Here is a 19,856-nt window from a genome sequence, read left to right as displayed (position 1 = left end):
TCCCAGAGAATGGAATAAAAAGACAAAGAAATAGAAAATAGGAGAGAGGAGATAAGAAAAGCAGAGACTAAATCTAAGAGATCCAATATCTGACTAAGAGGAGTGCAAGAAAAGAAAAAACAGGGATTTCCCTGGTGGCATAGTGGTTAAGAATCTGCCTGCCAATGCAGGGGACAGGGGTTCGATCCCTGGTCCAGGAAGATCCCACATGCCACAGAGCAACTAAGCCCGTGCGCCACAACTACTGAGACTGCACTCTAGAGCCTGTGAGCCACAACTACTGAGCCCGCGTGCACAACTACTGAAGCCCGCGCACCTAGAGCCTGTGCTCCACAACAAGAGAACCCACCGCAATGAGAAGCCCGCACACCACAGTGAAGAGTAGCCCCTGCTCGCCGCAACTAGAGGAAGCCCATGTGCAGCAACGAAGACCCAATGCAGCCAAAAAAATAAATAAATTTACTAAAAAAAAGAAAAGAAAAAACAAAGAAAATAGAGAGGTGGGCATTATTAAAGAAATAATACAAGAAAACTTCCCACTAAAGAAGAATACAAATTTCTAGATTGAAAGGACCCACCAAGCAGCAAGCACAATAAGTGAGAACAGATCCACACCAAGGCACATGATTGTGAAATTAAAGAATACTTGGGGATAAAGAAAAGATCCTGAAAGTTGCCAGAGGGGAGGAAAATACAGGTCAAATAAAAAGAATCAGGAATTATAATGGACTTCTAAACAGCAACATTGGAAATAGAAGACCATGGAGCAAAGCCTTCAAAATTCTGAAGAAAAACGATTTCCACTGTAGAATTCTAAACCCAGCCAAACTAACAAGTGTAAGAAACACCACCATCACCACCACCACCACCACAACAACAAAAAGCTATTTTCAGGCATGCAATGGTTTAAAACATTTTCCTTTCATGTACACTTTCTCAGAAAGCTGTTTGGGTTGTACTCCACCAACACAAAGGAGTAGCCCAAGAATGAGGAAGACATGGAATCGGTTTCAATACAGAGATGAGAAGTGAAGCAGGTTCCCAGGACGACAGTCCCAGGCTGATGGCTGAGCAGTAGGCCTAGAGAAAGCAAAGCAGAACAAAAGATTCCAAGAGGGTTGTCTTCAAGAAAGAAATGGATTGATAAATTACCTGGTATGTTTGACTACTGAGAGGAGTTTTATAATTCTGTTAAGAAGTTTGGAGATAAATTATTGACAGGTAAATAGCAGACTAAGTAAATGAAAAAATGAGATTATTATTACTCTTGTGATGATTATTATTATTTTTGGCCATGCTACATGGCTTGAGGGATCTTAGTTCCCCAACCAGGGATTGGACCCAGGCCCACAGCAGTGAAAGCCCCCCCCACTGGACCGCCAGGGAACTCCCAAAATTAACTTCAGGAAATGCAAAAGGCTGTATAAGAAAGGAAATGGAATCATAGTATACTATGTGGCTCAGTTATAAAACTTACGTAATCATAAAATTTAAACACTAAATATTCATTTAATCAAAAAGTGTGATATAACCATTTTGAAAGATAGAGGTGAGGCACTGTGCATGGGGGGATGTATAAGAGAGCTATATTCCCATCTCCCATAGTGGGAAGTCAATTGAAAATGTCCAAAAATTTTAAAGTAACATAATTATACTACCAACTCTTATCTAGAAATCTGGAGGTAAATGTCAGAAGAAACAGCTTAAAGAACTTGAACTATAAACCTAGGGAATAGGAGAGAAGGTAGTAGGGCAGGAGATTGCTTTTATTTTTCTGAGCATTGTACTATTTGACCTGTAAAAATGATATACATGCATTTGTGTGACATAAATAAAAAATAAGTTTCAAAAAAGTTAAGACTGAAAAAAAAAGTTAAGACTGTGATAACAAAAAGGAAATAACACCTCTACTGGCAACTCAGTTATTATTTTGGAAGCAACTTCTGCCCTATGGAAAAAAAAGTGAAAATTATTTAGGAGAAACACTTTTCTTGTTTTTACTCTGAAAACTTAGGGGAACTGGTGGTAGAAATGTATGACTAATACAGGGATTTGTTGAGAACAGCATATAGGACTTTGGGGATGATAGGATATAGCTGAATGGGAAAGCAATCCACCCTTCCCCCTACCAGTTCTGCTAACATCCCTTTGTGGATGGGAAATACCGGGCTACAGGGGAAAATAAGGTCTGGAGCAAGGGTAACCTTGTGGACAACCTAAAAGCCCAAGACTTGTCTTTAAGTAAAGACCTGATTATTAATTAGCAAGGGCCACTTAGGACTACCACTAGGAAAAGCAGTTTAGCCATTTGCCAAGCCATGTGACATCCACTACAAGTGTCTTCATAATTCTCACTATAACCCAGACTGTCTACTAAGAGACGTACCTTTCTTAGAATCCCAGCATAGTTATTAGAACAAAATTTCTCTACAAGTAGGGACCACATTTATTATAACATTATCTAACTATTTATTAAATACCTGTTGCATAAGTAAGGTATTAGATTAAATGAAAGAAAATTACAGTTTCTTTATACTGAATGTATCCTTTTTTTTTTTTTTTTTTTGCGGTATGCACACCTCTCACAGTTGTGGCCTCTCCCGCTGCGGAGCACAGGCTCCGGACGCGCTGGCTCAGTGGCCATGGCTCACGGGCCCAGCTGCTCCGCGGCATGTGTGATCCTCCCAGACCGGGGCACGAACCCGTGTCCCCCGCATCGGCAGGCAGACTCCCAACCACTGCGCCACCAGGGAAGCCCGAATGTATCCTTTTTTTAACCAGCAGTACAACTCCAGTTGTACTATGCACATTATGTTGCCTTGTCATCATCAAAAACGGTGTGCCTGCTTTCTTCCCATACTACTAAAGAGAGATGGTAGACATGAACATTACGTGCCCTAGTAAATATTGTACCTGGTACTGGAACTCGATAGGCTGTAGTTGGCTGTCATTCTGAGTCATTTTCTTGGCTAGGGCCTCTTTCAGTGCAAGGGCTTTATTCAACTCAACCAGCTCCTTAGACATCTGAGCTTGACGTAGAGCATGCTGAGTGGTGAAACCATCAGAAGACCTGCTGCTCCCTGGACTGATTTCCACTTGCTGGAAAAGATCAGTATAATGATTTGTGAGAGGAAAAAGCAATTGGAGTTCCTTAGGCACTGTTTCATCAAGTCTCACAGCCACTTCTCCATTATCAGTACCTCTGTTCTTTTTTTTTTAAGTACCTCTGTTCTTTTAAAACTGTAGCTTCTCAAACATTTGCTTTAAACATCAGAAGTAAATTGAGCTAACCTATTTCTCTGCTCTCACAAGAACCTTATTTCTTATATCCTTTAACTGATTCTTTTAGAGTGAACCAAGTTTCGGGCCTCTCACTGTTGTGGCCTCTCCCGTTGCGGAGCACTGGCTCCGGACGTGCAGGCTTAGCGGCCATGGCTCATGGGCCTAGCCGCTCCGCGGCATGTGGGATCTTCCCAGACTGGGGCACAAACCTGTGTCCCCTGCATCGGTAGGCGGACTCTCAACCACTGCGCCATCAGGGAAGCCCTGGCCAACACTTCTTACTTTCACCTTATTAGAGGAGAGAGGGCTCTGGAAATGGCACTTTGGTAATGGTGGAAATGGAGAAGAGGCTTCATTTATTCTCACAGAGCTGACCTCTGGCACCTGATTTACCTCCTATCTTTCTTCTTTCAGAATATAAAAAATACCAACATATATTTGTTTTAGGGAGAAAAAGCTGTCTCAAGCAAACCACTGTCCATCCTTTCATTCTGACTCTGCTCTATAGCCATCAGCCAATATCTAACACATTTTATCTATTCTTGCAACTTGAATGCTCAAAATATTTTCCTTGGTTCTTTTAGCCCTTAACCACTGCATCCACAGAAACGTATGTTGAGAAAAAATTTTCTTCCATTTCTTCTCTAATGCTTTTTTGACTTTGCCATAATTTCCTAATTTGTCTCCTTCTTTGTCTTAATGTGCTAGACAGTTGATGCAGAATACTAGCATCTAATAAGAAATCAGTAAGCCAGACTGCAAATATGGAAAGTGGCAACCCTGAGAAGCTTTGCTTAGCAGTTATACTATTAGAGAGAGATACTATCCAAGTTAGGGATTTTATAGTTAACTGAGTTTTACACTCAAGATTTCTGGATTTCCAAGGCATTCTATGGAGGATGGTAGCAATCAGGGAGTCTCTTCCTCAGGTGAGTGATAAATCATAAGAAATGGCACAGTTAAAGCTCCTGGTTCTACACAAAGGGGCCAATTACTTACCGCTTCTGGTTCCACTGCAGTATCAATAGCTGCAGCCATACAAGCAACAGTTTCATCCTGCAATGAGAAATGATATCTCAGTTTAGGAGCTTACTAGTGGGTTTTATATGGGTTATTTAGTTGTTTTCAAGTGTATATAGAGACCATTTAAGGTGTTGGACCAATTCTGTAGTCACATATACCCCAACAACCATGTTTCCACTTCCTATTTCTCAAGGGTCTGTCTTTTGTATAAAGGTTGATTGTGCAGTCTTCGTAAAAATAGGGTCATGTGGCCACTGACATATTTATTGCACCTCTCCTGCTCTGCCAGAGTTCACTGGGCTAGAGTGAAACAGCCATTCCAGCAGGCCAAAGTTCAATCCACTTTATAGACTCTACCCTTTCTTTTTCTGTTTTTTACCACTAAGTTTACCTCTATAATGTACAGGTCTAGCCAGTTCTCATGGACATACCATCCTAAGACCAGACATAGCAAATAAAGGCAATGCAGCAGAAAAGTGAATAGGATAAAGGATTATTTTTGATTTTTATCTTATATCCAGTCAAGGTAGCAAGAGCCCACTCTACAAGGAAATAAACGCCACAGGTGAATGCCCCAGAAAAATGTGCTCATTAAGTCAGACACACTTCAGACTCTGTCCCTCATATACATAGGAACCAATCATATGCAGCTACTCGAGGTAGTGGTTAGTTGAAGGGAAAGGGTAAGCACTGATTCCCTCCCAGGGAAGGGTACATTCCTTTCTTGAGCATTAGAACAACAACCACCTAAAAGGGAAACCTAAAACCACTTATTAGGACTAATTTATTTATAGGCTCTCATATGAGCAATCTCTGTTCTCCCCACTGGAATTTAGGCTTTATTTGGCATTGCAACATAAAGATTACCACTTCTGTTTAAGTGATTCTGAAAAGCCCTGGGAAGAAAGGATTATTTCCAGGATGTCACATGATTAAGGTCATAGATGAAAGAGCTATTGGCTCAATAGCAAGGAAAGAATTTAGGGTTAGCACAGGGAGTCCCGGCACCAGCCCAGTGAAACATTACATAGTTGTTGAAACTTGAATCTTAGTACCTTTAAGGCAAGAAGTGAAAGAGGCCCTTAATGGAACTTCCCTGGTGGTCCAGTGGTTAAGACTCCATGCTCCCAGTGCAGGGGGCACGGGTTCGATCTCTGGTCGGGGAACTAAGATCCCGCATGCCACACAGTGTGGCAAAAAAAAAAAAAAAAAAAAAAAAAAGGCCCTTAGTAAATGCTGTTTGTAAAGCATTTCCCTTATTCTGCCCAGAAATTCCTAACCAGTGAGACTCAAAGAGAATTCAAAGGAAGCCCCAGTATTCCTACATCCTTTCTCATCATGATTTACACTACTGGTGATTCTCCAAGGGCAGGACATACTAAATCCTTCTTAAAAAACAGAGCACTTCAATGTATTATAGGTTAATGGTTACCCTTTTCTCCCTCCCAGTAAGTCTCAGTAAAAGGACTATAGACCTATCCTAGACTAGTAGGGCCTATGACACTGGCTTTTGGAGACTTTTTCTAGGACCTTCCAGAGGGTCAGGATCCAGGTAGATCCGATTCAACATGCCCTGAAGAAGACATGTTGTTACTGTGGGTTTACCTTTTGGCCCAGTGAAATTTCACAATGCTAAGGTTTAAGCTTTGGTGACACGTTCTACATGAACATGGCAGGTTTATGCCTTTATAATCCTAAATGTAAATATATAACAATAGGATTTATTTCAATCTAACAGCCTTTCTCCCTCATTCTAAGGCTACTGAGAACCTCTTGTAATAAAAAGACATGATTTGCTGAAGGTGATGGTCAGGGGAACAGGACTACTACGGGAACAGGTACGTTGAGCTACATTAACCAGTAATACCCTCCAAAATGAAGTTTGTGCTTGTGGGCTGTAGGCAATAGCATTACTGGGCATGCAAAAAGCTTTTTATGGAACTGGTCTTGGAGAAAGGGGTAAAAACAAAAAAAATTTGATTTTGTGGGAACTGAAAGGACTGCATGAATTTCCTCACAGGTAACTGCAACAAGGTTTGCCTGAATTATATTTTAAAGGAAGAAATAGTACAGTTTAGCACTTAAAGCCCTAGGAGAAAGGTCCAGGAACAATGGTTGCCTTCATAACTGAAAAGAGGGTGTTCAACCATCACTTGTAATAAAAATAGTTTTAATCCAGAATGAAGGGCACAAGCACTTACATTTAAAACATTCTGCTTTCACTGTAGTGAGTCTCAGTAAAAGCCACAGGATACATTGTTGTGTATTTCCAAAAAAATATGTAGCTGGGAGGGTCTCCAAACAATAGACACAGAGAACTCTGATTCAAGAGTCCAGCAGGAGCCCAGGGTAAAAGGGTTTACTCTACCTGACCATGATGGTGGATGGAAGCCAGGGACTTTATCAGCTTGTGGCAATCTTTAGCACCCTCCTGCTACGCATGCCAAGTGAATTTTAGTGACAGACACAGCAATTCTCTAGAGTTCCTCTGAGCCAGCCACCACTAGCAACTTCCTCCACAGTCATGCCAGGCACCAGTCATACTGCCAGATCCTCACTGAAGATATGCCTTCTCTTATATTGTTAACTTGGTTCCATTAGTTTCCTTCTTCATCTTTCCCATGTGACTCAAAGAGGTGGTGTGGAATCCTTTAAGACCAGTGTGGTGGCCACGAACAATGGTGCCTTGGATTACTCTTTTCTGATCTTATAAGATTTGGCTCCAGTAGGGTTCTGCAGTCTAGATTATCTCAATTCTGAGGCAGTTCACACAAAGTTTTCATATATAAGATGCTTCACCTCGATTACAGATGGTGAAATTTAACCTTGTGGATAGCCATTCTCTAGCACACATTCTATACTTCAGCCACAATGAAGTTCTTACCATGTTCTAAACATTCATACCTCTTTGCTTTTGCATATACCTTTTCCTCTATATAGATCGTCCTTTCCCCTCTGTCTGTGTGGCAAAGTCCTATTCATTTTTTAGGACCCAGTTTTTTCTTCCTGAATTTTCTAGGCAGTTAATCACCCCTTCCTTTGGGCTCCCACCACACTTTGCTCATATTGCTAATGTAAGAGGATTAAAACAGAGATGAGAGAGGGTTTTTTGCCACCTCTCCCACCTGTGAACCTTGGCAAACTGACAAACAACAAGGCTTGCAAGAACAACTCTTGAAAATAATTGGACATTTATCAGGATGGGATTGCACCAGTGTTCTTGAGCAAGAAGCATGAAAACTGGAGCATTCTCCAACCAAAAGATTCACAGCAATTAACAACAAAAACTGCCAACTGAGACAAACCACAAGGAATCACACCCCTCCCTTCTCACTGTATGAAACTCCAATCCTATTTCAACTCGGGGAGTTATTTGGAGTTCAGGTGATCCCTGAGTACATCAGCTGAATAATGCCTTTAACCTCGATTTGAGTCACTTGGATTATTTTCTTTCAATATCAATATAGTACTTAGCAAGGTTACACAGCTAGTGAGTAGCAGAATGGGATTCAAACCAGGGTTTGTCTGGCTTTGGAGCTCAGATTCTCAATTACTATGGCCTGTTTGTTAGGAAAATGAACTGTCATCTTGGACTACCTGTAATAATTTTGTACAGTACTACTTATTCTAAAACACTGCTTTCTAGTCTTTTGGAAGTTTACTCATTTAATTTCTTGAACTGGCCATCCTAACCATTTCCCTTACAATATTGTATGGTATTTTTTTCACTGACTCTTTAAGAGTAAAATAGAGATGCGGATGATTTTGTGATAACCTTTTGACAACTCTAGAAAACACTGGGCAAGACCCGGGGTAGAGAATCAATCACTGTTCTGGTAAAATTAAAACCTCTGTTTCAGACCTAGGAATTACTACCAGGCACTTACATACACATTACTGCTTCAGAATAATAAACAAGAGGGTATAGATGGAACAAAACAAACCATAACCCCTTTACCAACCATGACCCCATAACATAATATGATTTCAATTTTTCAAAAAAATATCTATGCTTAAGTACTAGGATAGAGAAGGAACACCAAAAATAAAAAGAGGCTTTTAGGATGGTAGGACTGTAAGAATGTTTCTTCTGGGAAAAACAACAAACAACCACCCTCCCAACAAAACCCACCCACAACTACTATACTAGTTCTATAAATAAAAATGTGAACTTATAGTGGAATGATCATTCAAACTAATTTATTACTGGTTATAAAAGAGAGCTACGGTATTCCCTGGAGGCTCTATGCTATCTGTCAGAACCCAGCTTATTTAAAATTGGGGTATGGTATAAGGCCTCTTACTAAGTTAGCCTACACCGAAAAGACAGCAAATCAATGACTGCTGCTCATGCTACCCAGGCAATTTTGCACCAGTGTTGCTGCTTCCAGTGTTTGATTAGAATACTGAAATATTAATGTGCCACTGCACGTGTAATCTATGAGTGGTTTTGATTTAACTAATTCAATATTCAGGTCATATCCAATGATCCATGATCTTTGTCCTCAAACAGCTCACAATCTAGTTGTTTCAGCAAAAGGTGCAGAGTTAGACATGTTTATATGCATCAAGAGAAACAAACGAAAGCAATATGCCTGTTTACACTGTCCCTACTTGGCTTACCGATAGCTGGGTAATCACTTGCTGCAGGTTACGAATCATCTCTACATTTTCTTTTAATTCTTGGTCTTCCAAAGTCTCCACTAGCTTTTGAAGATCCACTTTGCAGCTGAAAATTCAAGCAAAGGAACCCAAGGGTTAATCATACTGCAAAGGCCAGTGGGTCCGTGATTATGTACTAAGGTGGTATAGGTCACAAACATCTGGTAGGAAACTTACGCTGCATGCTTCCTGAGCTCTTCTAGCTTGGCGTTCATTTTTTCATTCGCTTGTTCTGTCTGCAACAAAGACCCAGGAGATCATCAGTGGCACTGCCTGACAGCCTCACCTAATTAGGCCCTCTCTTCTGCTCCTATGGATTAAAACCTAGGTAGAGAGGCTAACTCCTTTGCTGTAATAGAGGATTTAGTGGACTTTGGTTATTTAGCAAGAAATGTGTTTTTTAACAGTCATGGAAATTAGCCCTTCAGTCAACATGAGCTACTAAAAATAGCATCCAAGCAGCTGGGTCTTATGCTTGCCATGAAGCTCAGACTATAGGGTGGAGCGTGAAGCCTTAATTCCATAGAGAACTTTGCAACTGGGGGAAAAAGCAATACTTCCTGGCATGCTACGCCCTGCTGTTTGCAAAAAACCCACTTGCTTTAAAACTGCCTCCTACACTACACTGTTCCCTAGCCCCACCATAAGGACATTTAAAACATAAAAGGGCCTCACATTGAATATGAGCTGAGGGTTTTTTCAAGTTACACTATATTATATGGTAGACTAGTTTTAGCAAAAGAAAGCAAGAAAAAGATGAGGCATAAGAATGATGGCAGAGAAGAAGAAATGGCAGAGAGGCAGCTACATTTTGGGAAGGGTTACTGATATTTTCCATTTTATTTCAGTCACAGTATCTGTAACATGCTAGATGCTGCAACAGATTTGGGAAGGACAGTTTATATAGGACAAAACTGTTGTGCTCGTTATGAAGTTCTGACAAGACATCAAACAATAAACCTATTGGGCAGCCATTGTAACAACCTTATAAAGGTCAGATGGGTACACGGCTAGAATAACAAGTACTGTCTGTTATGTGAGCCACACTCACATGTGAAGCACAGCTTCTAGAGTTACTTCAAAGACATAAAATGTAGCACTGGAGATAGAAACCTGTATATAAAAAAATCCCCTAGATCCCATTTTCACCCTTCTGCTAGTAATGGACATTACAATGGACCTAGGATTTGGCCCCCTTTAAAGAAATCTTTAAGCAGGTTACTCTTCCTTGACTGGAGTACACTGATTCGTGAAGGTGTATAAATTACAGATGGTCAATTACATTTTGGTGGAAACTCATTTTTACTTCTGGCAATCGCTGTGCTATCAAATATTGAGTTGTATTTAGACTAGTAGAACAATGTTAGTGACAGAGCCCGCACACACTGATCCAGGAGGGTACTATCACACATGTAGTAGGACACAGAACTGGTGTAGTCAGTTACATAGTGATCCACTATTTGAAAATTAACCATATGTAAAAGGAGTTAAAATTAATTTTCCAGATGTTTTCTCTCTCCATGGCAGTTGTTAGGATGGGATATGAAATGTGACATTACGGGAAGGGAGACAGAAAGGAACTAAAATCTTAGTGAGGAGAATTACTTGGTATTATGGATGATTAGGCAGAACTTAAGGTGACAGAAGGACCTGGTTCTTTCCTCTCTGATATTTTAGAACAAATACATTTTAAAATGGGCTTCATGTAGATTCTTTGTGGTAGATATATATGTGTTCACGGTATAAGTCTTTCAATTTTTCTGTATGTTTGATTAAACGTTCTTGGATTTTCCCTGGAGGGGGCTTCAGGGAGGATATGGTAATATTAATTCATTTCTTTCCATGTAACTTGTCTCTCATAATGAGAAGCATGTTAAGTATTTCAGAAACTAAAGTTAGTAAATGTCCAGACTGGTAGTAGTTTAGTCTTGAAGCCTCACCAAAATGATCCTCTCCAACATCTGGGCTGTCTGACCAGCAGCCTCACTTAGACCACGACTTAATTTTTCATTCTCCTCTACCAGTGACTGATTCTTCTCCATTAGGGATTGTAGATTCTCTGATGGTTCCACACTAAGACAAAGAAAGTAACATATTAGAAAAGTACTTGTGGACTTCCCTGGTAGCACAGTGGTTAAGAATATGCCTGCCAATGCAGGGGACGCGGGTTCGATCCCTGGTCCGGGAAGATCCCACATGCCGCGGAGCAACTAAGCCAATGTGCCACAACTACTGAGTCTGCACTCTAGAGCCTGCGAGCCACAACTGCTGAGCCCACGTGCCACAACTACTGAAGCCTGCATGTCCTAGAGCCCACGTGCCACAACTACTGAGCCCACGCACTGCAACTACCGAAGCTCGCGTACTTTAGGGTCTGTGTGACGCAACTACTGAGGCTGTGTGCTGCAACTACTGAAGCCTGCATGCCTAGAGCCCGTGCTCCGCAACAAGAGAAGCCACCGCAATGAGAGGCCCATGCACTGCAATGAACAGTAGCCCTCGCTTGCCACAACTAGAGAAAAGCCCATGCACAGCAGTGAAGACCCAATGCAGCCAAAAAAAAAAAGAAAAGAAAAGTTCCCGATTGATAACAGTTATATCAAAGGTGGATAAAAATATATATCCCATAGGCCTTAGGGTGGGATTGGTTTAAAATTACCCCCCAGAAGTCTAGAAAAAGCGTTCATTCCAATGTATACTTCCAGCCAGGTACTATATTGGATAAATAAAAATGTATGCCTGAACTACTTTAAATTAATGGTTTGGAGGAAGGTAATAATTCAGAGCAAGAAATGGTTGCAACAAGAATGACTAACCTCTAGGTTTAGGATCTTGGTTTAAGATCTATTTATGCTATGTAGGTAAGAAGTAAAGGCTAACTAATAGCTAAGATACATGTTCTCTCCCGCTTCTCATTCTCAATCCCTCATTAAAGATTAGGGAACTAGAGAAGGAAGAGGTATGGGGGAGGTAGAAGTGACACTGCTAAGGGTCAAAATTTAAGCTAATCAACATAAGTCAATTACCTATTTGCTGTAAAGTTAGGGAAATAGCATTTAAGGAGTGAAAAAGTTGAAATGATGACCTGTGGCCACTAAGAACACATTTCACAACTCTCCATAAACAAGTGCTCCCTTCTAAATGCTTGCCTCCCTTCAAACTGATGACCCACAGCCTCCTGTTCATTTGTCTATCAATTTTTAATGGCTTAGAGTGGGTGGTGGCAACAATAGTATTCATTTCAAATAGGAGTGGAAGGGCCAGAAATAGCTTCAAAGAACGTTTGGCATTTATGCAGATTACTTCCTATCAGTTCCAGACTACTGAAACAGATCAATAAGAAGCAGTTTTGATTTGCTTTTTTTGTAATCCACTGGGATTAATTGCTCAAAAGACTAGAAAATAGGACTGGCAAAAAAAGATCAGAAGAAACATGAAGATTTGATCTGAAGGAAACGGAAGGGGAAAATGAATAGTTGTCAAGGATATAATAAAGAGAAAAAAAGGACAGGGAACAGCTGTTCTCAATCTCAAGAAAGGACAGAAAAGGATTTCAGGAATAGATGCCCTCTCACCCAGTTTAAGATTTCCATGAAGTCTTATAGAAGATCTTAGCATGTTCTTTATCAAAAGTTAAGAGCAAGGCCACACCATAGGGTTTCATTACACTCTTGAGAATTTACTAGAACTCTTATGAAGGAATGTTCAATTGTGGATTATAAAAATAAACTATGAGTAAATTTAGTGTTAGTTTAGATTGCTCTGATTTCTTTATTGTTATTAAACTGAAAACTTCCATGCATCGTTCATGCAAGTTGACAAGCTCCAAAGTAATGATACTTTTAACTCAATAGTTTTTTTCCTCTAAAAATTTCCAAGGTTTCTCTAAACCGGGGAAAATACAATGTAAACCAATGTTTCCTCTTTCAGATGCTATTTAATTGCCAATGCTAGTAGGATTCCTCAGTTGAGCATGTGAAAATTGACAAACACGTGCAGAAAATCTATACAAAAGCTTCAATGACACACATTCACAAAGAAAAGAATATAACCTAAGGAAAAAAGCAAAAAAAAATCATGTATATAAACTGTACATTTTGTAAAAAGCCTTAAGAAATGTCTCTAAAGATATAAATATACATTTTTGAGAAAAGTAGCATCTTTATTTCTCTGTAGAACATTGAACAGTTGAGTTACATTGTTTCATTCATCAACTGTTTCTTAGAATCTGTTACTTTTGTAGCTAAAACTATATCCTATAGGATATTCTAGGTAGTTGGAAGTCTGGAATGGTTTTCATTAGTCTTGTCTTACATGAAACAGGTCTGGCTAAATTGAAAGAAAAGATGGGTCAATTGCTTCTAAACTGGCTATACTAGAACAGGTCTTTAGGAGACCCTTTAAGAGATCCAAGCTTTCCTCAGTTCCTTTATCCAACATTTAAAAAATATTATCAGGAAACCAAGATTAAATGACCCAAAGAGGGAGAGTTACAAAGGGAAGGGCAGTCATTTCTGGGAGATAAAACTATGACAAATTTTAAGATTTATTCTTTATACTTTTCTAAATGTTCTATAAGAAGCAAGGTATCACTTTTATAATCAGAAAAAATGATTGAGTTATTGAAAATAAGGATATTAAAAGAAAATAGGTCCACACCAAACACAAGTATAAACTCCAAATGGAAAAATGAAATGTAAAAAATAAAACCAACACAAGTACTAGAAGAAAACATGGGTGATTTCCTCTTTAATCTTGGCATAGAGAAAGCTTCTTAACTATGAAGCAAAATCCAGAAACATGAGGAGAATGTAAACAGTGTAGCGACTTTGGAAAAGTTTGGCAGTTTCTTTAAAAGTTAAACATATGACCCAGAAATTCCACTTCTAGGTATCTACCCAATAAAAAACATATGTCCATACAAAAACTTGCAAGTGAATATTCATGGAAGCATAATTCATAATATTCACAAAGTTGAAACAACCCAAAAGTCCATGAACTGGTAAATGGATAGACAAAATGTGGTATATCCAGACAATGGAATACTATTTAGCAATGAAAAGGAATGAAGTACTGATAATCTCAGAAACATTATAGATGAAAGAAGCCAGACAAAAAGTCCACATACTGTAAGATTCCACATACATGAAATGTCCACAATAGGCAAATTGTGTAGAAAAAGACAGCAGATTAGTGATTGCCTGGGGCTGGGAGTGGGAACAGGAGTGAGTGCAAATGGGCACAAGGGATCTTTCTGGGGTGACGGAAATGTTCCAAAATTGGATTGTGGTGATAGTTGTACAACTCTGTAAGTTTACTAAAAACCATTGAATTGTACACTTAAAATTAGTTAATTTAATGGTATGTAAATTATATCTCAATAAATCTAGAGGCTAAAAAATCTGGAGGCAATAAAAAAATGATGGATAAACTTTTTACTACATAAAGAGTAATTTTTTGGCCCGCCTGAGCTGAGGTGTTGGTGGCAGCCATTCTGCACTAGGAACTCCAGTCAGAAGAGCCAGGTGAGAGGCCTCTGCACATGGCCCCTGTGAGCAAGTGAATCCCAACTAAGCACAAAGGGGAAAAAAAAGGTCATCTCAGAGCTGTGACTATTTTCAAGGCCAGTGTTTTTCCCTGTGGAACACTGCCTTAGGGGCAAAACAAGGAAGGAGCAGCTGATTCTAATGTGCAGTGCAGAAGGAGAGCCACTGCAGGCCAGCTTCCCCAATTCTAAAGGCACTCCAGCCGTGTGGCTGACAGGGTCTGGGTGCTCCGGCTGGGTGTCAGGCCTGAGCCTCTGAGGTGGGAGAGCTGAGTTCAGGACACTGGACCACCAGAGACCTCGTAATATCAATTGGCACGAGCTCTCCAAGAGATCTCTGTCTCAATGCTAAGACCCAGCTCCACTCAACAACCAGCAAGCTCCAGTGCTGGATACCCCATGCCAAACAACTAGCAAGACAGGAACACAACCCCACCCATTAGCAGAGAGGTTGCCTAAAATCATACTAAGTTCACAGACACTCCAAAACACACCACAAGATGCAGTCCTGCCCATCAGAAAGACAAGATCCAACCTCATCCACCAGAACACAGGCACCAGTTCCTTCCACCAGGAAACCTACACAACCCACTGAACAAACCTTAACCACTGGGGGCAGACACCAAAAACAACGGGAACTACAAACCGGCAGCCTGCAAAAAAACCCCAAACACAGTAAGTTAAGCAAAATGAGAAGACAGAGAAACAAGCAGCAGATGAAGGAGCAAGGTAAAACCCCACCAGACCAAACAAATGAAGAGGAAAAAGACAGTCTACCTGAAAAAGAATTCAGAGTAAGGATAGTAAAGATGATCCAAAATCATGGAAACAGAATGGAGAAAATACAAGAAACGTTTAACGAGGACGTAGAAGAACTAAAGAGCAAACAAACGATGATGAACAACACAAAAAATGAAATTAAAAATTCTCTAGGGGCTTCCCTGATGGTGCAGTGGTTAAGAATCCGCCTGCCAAGGCAGGGGACACAGGTTCGAGCCCTGGTCTGGGAAGATCCCACATGCTGCGGAGCAATTAAACCCCTGCGCCACAACTGCTGAGCATGAGCTCTAGAGCCCATGAGCCACAACTACTGAGCCTGCGCACCACAACTACTGAAGCCCATGCACCTAGGGCCTGTGTTCCGCAACAAGAGAAGACACTGCAATGAGAAGTCTGCGCACCGCAACAAAGAGTAACCCCTGCTCGCCACAACTACAGAAAGCCCGTGTGCAGCAACGAAGACTCAGGGCAGCCAAAAATAAATAAATTTATATTTTAAAAAAATTTCTAGAAGGAATCAATAGCAGAATAACTGAGGTAGAAGAACAGATAAGTGACCTGGAAGATAAAATAGTGGAAATAACTACCACAGAGCAGAATAAAGAAAAAAGAATGAAAAGAATTGAGGACAGTCTTAGAGACCGCTGGGACAACATTAAACGTACCAACATTCAAATTATAGGGGTCCCAGAAGAAGAAGAGAAAAAGAAAGGGATTGAGAAAATATTTGAAGAGATTATAGTTGAAAACTTCCCTAATATGGGAAAGGAAATAGTCAATCAAGTCCAGGAAGCGTAGAGAGTCCCACAGAGGAAAAATCCAATGAGAAACATGCCAAGGCACATATTAATCAAACTATCAAATATTAAATAAAAAGAAAAAACATTAAAAGCAGCAAGGGAAAAGAAACAAATAACATACAAGGGAATCCCCATAAGGTTACCAGCTGATCCTTCAGCAGAAACTCTGCAAGCCAGAAGGGAGTGGCAGGACATATTTAAAGTGATGAAAGGGAAAAAAACTACAACCAAGATTACTCTACCCAGCAAGGATTTCATTCAGATTCGACAGAGAAATTAAAACCTTTACAGACAAGCAAAAGCTAAGAGAATTCAGCATCACCAAACCAGCTTTACAGCAAATCCTAAAGGAACATCTCTAGGCACGAACCACAAGAGAAGGAAAAGACCTACAATAACAGACACAAAACAATTAAGAAGATGGTAATAGGAACATACATATCAATAATTACCTTAAATATAAATGGATTAAATGCTCCAACCAAAAGACATAGACTGGCAGAATGGATGCAAAAGGAAGACCCGTATATATGCTGTCTCCAAGAGACCACCTTCAGACCTAGGGACACATACAGACTGAAAGTGAGGGGATGGAAAAAGATATTCGATGAAAATGGAAACCAAAAGAAAGCTGGAGTAGCAATTCTCATATCAGACAAAATAGACTTTAAAATAAAGACTATTACAAGAGACAAAGAAGGACGCTACATAATGTTCAAGGGATCAATCCAAGAAGATATAACAAGTGTAAATATTTATGCACCCAACATAGGAGCACCTCAATACATAAGGCAAATGCTAACAGCCATAAAAGGGGAAATCGACAGTAACACAATAATAGTAGGGGACTTTAACACCCCACTTTCACCAATTGACAAATCAACCAAAATGAAAATTAATAAGGAAACACAAGCTTTAAATGACACAATAAACCAGATAGATTTAATTGATATTTACAGGACATTCCATCCGAAAACAGCAGACTACACTTTCTTCTCAATTGCACATGGAACATTTTCCAGGATAAAGCACATCTTGGGTCACAAATCAAGCCTTGGTAAATTTAAGAAAACTGAAATCATATTAGAAATAAATTACAGAGAAAAAAGGTAAAAAACACAAACACATGGAGGCTAAACAATACATTACTACATAACCAAGAGATCACTGAAGAAATAAAAGAGGAAATCAAAAAATACCTAGAGACAAATGACAATGAAAACACGACAATCCAAAACCTATGGGATGCAGCAAAAGCTGTTTTAAGAGGGAAGTTTATAGCAATACAATCCTACCTGAAGAAACAAGAAAAATGTCAAATAATCAATCTAACGTTACACCTAAAGGAACTAGAGAAATAGAAAACAAAACCCAAAGTTAGTAGAAGGAAAGAAATCATAAAGCTCAGAGCAGAAATAAATGAAATAGAAACAAAGAAAACAATAGCAAAGATCAATAAAACTAAAAGCTGATTCTTTGAGAAGATAAACAAATTGATAAACCTTTAGCCAGACTCATCAAGAAAAAGAGGGAGAGGACTCAAATCAATAAAATTAGAAATGAAAAAGGAGAAGTTACAACAGACACCACAGAAATACAAAGCATCATAAGAGACTACTACAAGCAACTCTATGCCAATAAAATGGACAACCTGGAAGAAATGGCCAAATTCTTAGAAAGGTATAACCTTCTGAGACTGAACCAGGAAGAAATAGAAAGTATGAACAGACCAATCACAAGTAATAAAATTGAAACTGTGATTAAAAATCTTCCAACAAACAAAAGTCTAGGACCAGATGGCTTCACAGGTGAATTCTATCAAACATTTAGAGAAGAGCTAACACCTACCCCTCCCGAACTCTTTGAAAAAACTGCAGAGGAAGGAAGACTCTGAAACTCATTCTATGAGGCCACCAACAGCCTGATACCAAAGCCAGACAAAGATGTCACAAAGAAAGACAATTACAGACCAATATCACTGATGAAGATAGATGCAAAGATCCTCAACAAAATACTAGCAGACAGAATCCAACAACAAATTAAAAGGATCATACACCATGACCAAGGGGGATTTATCCCAGGATGCAAGGATTCTTCAATATACCAAATCAATCAATGTGATACACCATATTAACAAATTGAAGAATAAAAACCATTTGATCATCTCAATAGATGCAGAGAAAGCTTTGACAAAATTCAACACCCATTTATCATAAAAACTCTCCAGAGAGTGGGCCTAGAGGGAACTTACCTCAACATAATAAAGGCCATATACGACAAACCCACAGCAAACATTCTCAATGCTGAAAAACTGAAAGCATTTCCTCTAAGATCAGGAAAAAGACAAGGATGTCCACTCTCGCCACTATTATTCAACATAGTTTCAGAAGTCCTAGCCATGGCAATCAGAGAAGAAAAAGAAAAAAAAGGAATACAAATTGGAAAAGAAGAAGTAAAACTGTCACTGTTTGCAGGTGACAAGATACTATACATAGAGTATCCTAAAGATGCCACCATAAAACTACTAGAGCTAATCAATGAATTTGGTAAAGTTGCACGATATAAAATTAATGCACAGAAATCCCTTGCATTCCTATACACTAACAACGAAAGATCAGAAAGAGAAATTAAGGAAACAATCCCATTCACCAACCATTGCAACAAAAAGAATAAAATACCTAGGAATCAACCTACCTAAGGAGGTAAAAGATCTGTATTCAGAAAACTATAAGAGACTGATGAAAGAAATCAAAGACAACACAAACAGATGGAGAGATATACCATGTTCTTGGATTGGAAGAATCAATATTGTGAAAATAAGTATACTACTCAAAGCAATCTACAGATTCATTGCAATCCCTATCAAACTACCACTGGCATTTCTCACAGAACTAGAACAAAAAATTTCACAATTTATATGGAAACACAAAAGACCCCGAATAGCCAAAGAAGTCTTGAGGGAAAAAAACTGGAGCTGGAGGAATCAGACCCCCCGACTTCAGACTATACTACAAATTTACAGTAATCAAGACAATATGGTACTGGCACAAAAACAGAAATACAGATCAGTGGAACAGGATAGAAAGCCCAGTGATAAACCCACGCACCTATGGTCAACTAATCTATGACAAAGGAGGCAAGGATATACAATGGAGAAAAGACAGTCTCTTCAATAAGCAGTGCTGGGAAAACCGAACAGCTATATGTAAAAGAATGAAATTAGAACACTCCCTAACACCATACACAAAAATAAACTCAAAGTGGATTAAAGACCTAAATGTAAGACCTGACACTATAAAACTCTTAGACGAAAACACAGGAAGAACACTCTTTGACATAAATCACAGCAAGATCTTTTTTGACCCATTTCCTAGAGTAATGAAAATAAAAACAAAAACAAACAAACAAACAGGGCCTAATGAAACTTAAAAGCTTTTGCACAGCAAAGGAAACTATAAATGAGAGGAAAAGACAACCCTCAGAATGGGAGAAAATATTTGTGAATGAATCAATGGACAAAGGATTGATCTCCAAAATATATAAACAGCTCATGAAGCTCAATATTAAAAAAAAAACTAACAACCCTATCAAAACATGGGCAGAAGACCTAAGTAGGCATTTCTCCAAATAAGACATACAGATGGCCAAAAGGCACATGAAAAGCTGCTCAACATCACTTATCATCAGAGAAATGTAAATCAAAATTACAATGAGGTATCACCTCACACCAGTTAGAATGGGCATTATCAGGAACTCTACAAACA

General features: G+C 39.4%; 1 protein-coding gene across 6 annotated transcripts in view; it reads right to left on the bottom strand.

Annotated features, from left to right (window-relative positions):
* Positions 1–19,856, bottom strand: part of KIF4A (kinesin family member 4A) — a 127,397-nt gene that overhangs the window by 45,286 nt on the left and 62,255 nt on the right. For all 6 annotated transcript variants that reach the window (XR_003430095.1, XM_027093647.1, XM_027093650.1 and 3 more), the window contains 5 exons: positions 10,908–11,040; positions 9,145–9,203; positions 8,929–9,034; positions 4,282–4,338; positions 2,914–3,099 (listed from right to left, as the gene is read on the bottom strand). Coding sequence is in view for 5 of the 6 variants with exons in the window: in XM_027093647.1 (XP_026949448.1) it covers positions 2,914–3,099; positions 4,282–4,338; positions 8,929–9,034; positions 9,145–9,203; positions 10,908–11,040 (541 nt within the window). In the remaining variant the exon portion in view is untranslated. The remainder of the gene's footprint in view (positions 1–2,913; positions 3,100–4,281; positions 4,339–8,928; positions 9,035–9,144; positions 9,204–10,907; positions 11,041–19,856) is intronic.

The sequence above is a fragment of the Aethalodelphis obliquidens genome, unplaced genomic scaffold (assembly GCF_003676395.1).
Source record: "Aethalodelphis obliquidens isolate GAN/ISIS:26980383/991018 unplaced genomic scaffold, ASM367639v1 scaffold85, whole genome shotgun sequence".
Taxonomy (NCBI): Eukaryota; Metazoa; Chordata; class Mammalia; order Artiodactyla; family Delphinidae; genus Aethalodelphis; species Aethalodelphis obliquidens.
Note: the sequence above shows the minus strand (reverse complement) of the source record. Positions and strands in the feature narration are given on the sequence as shown.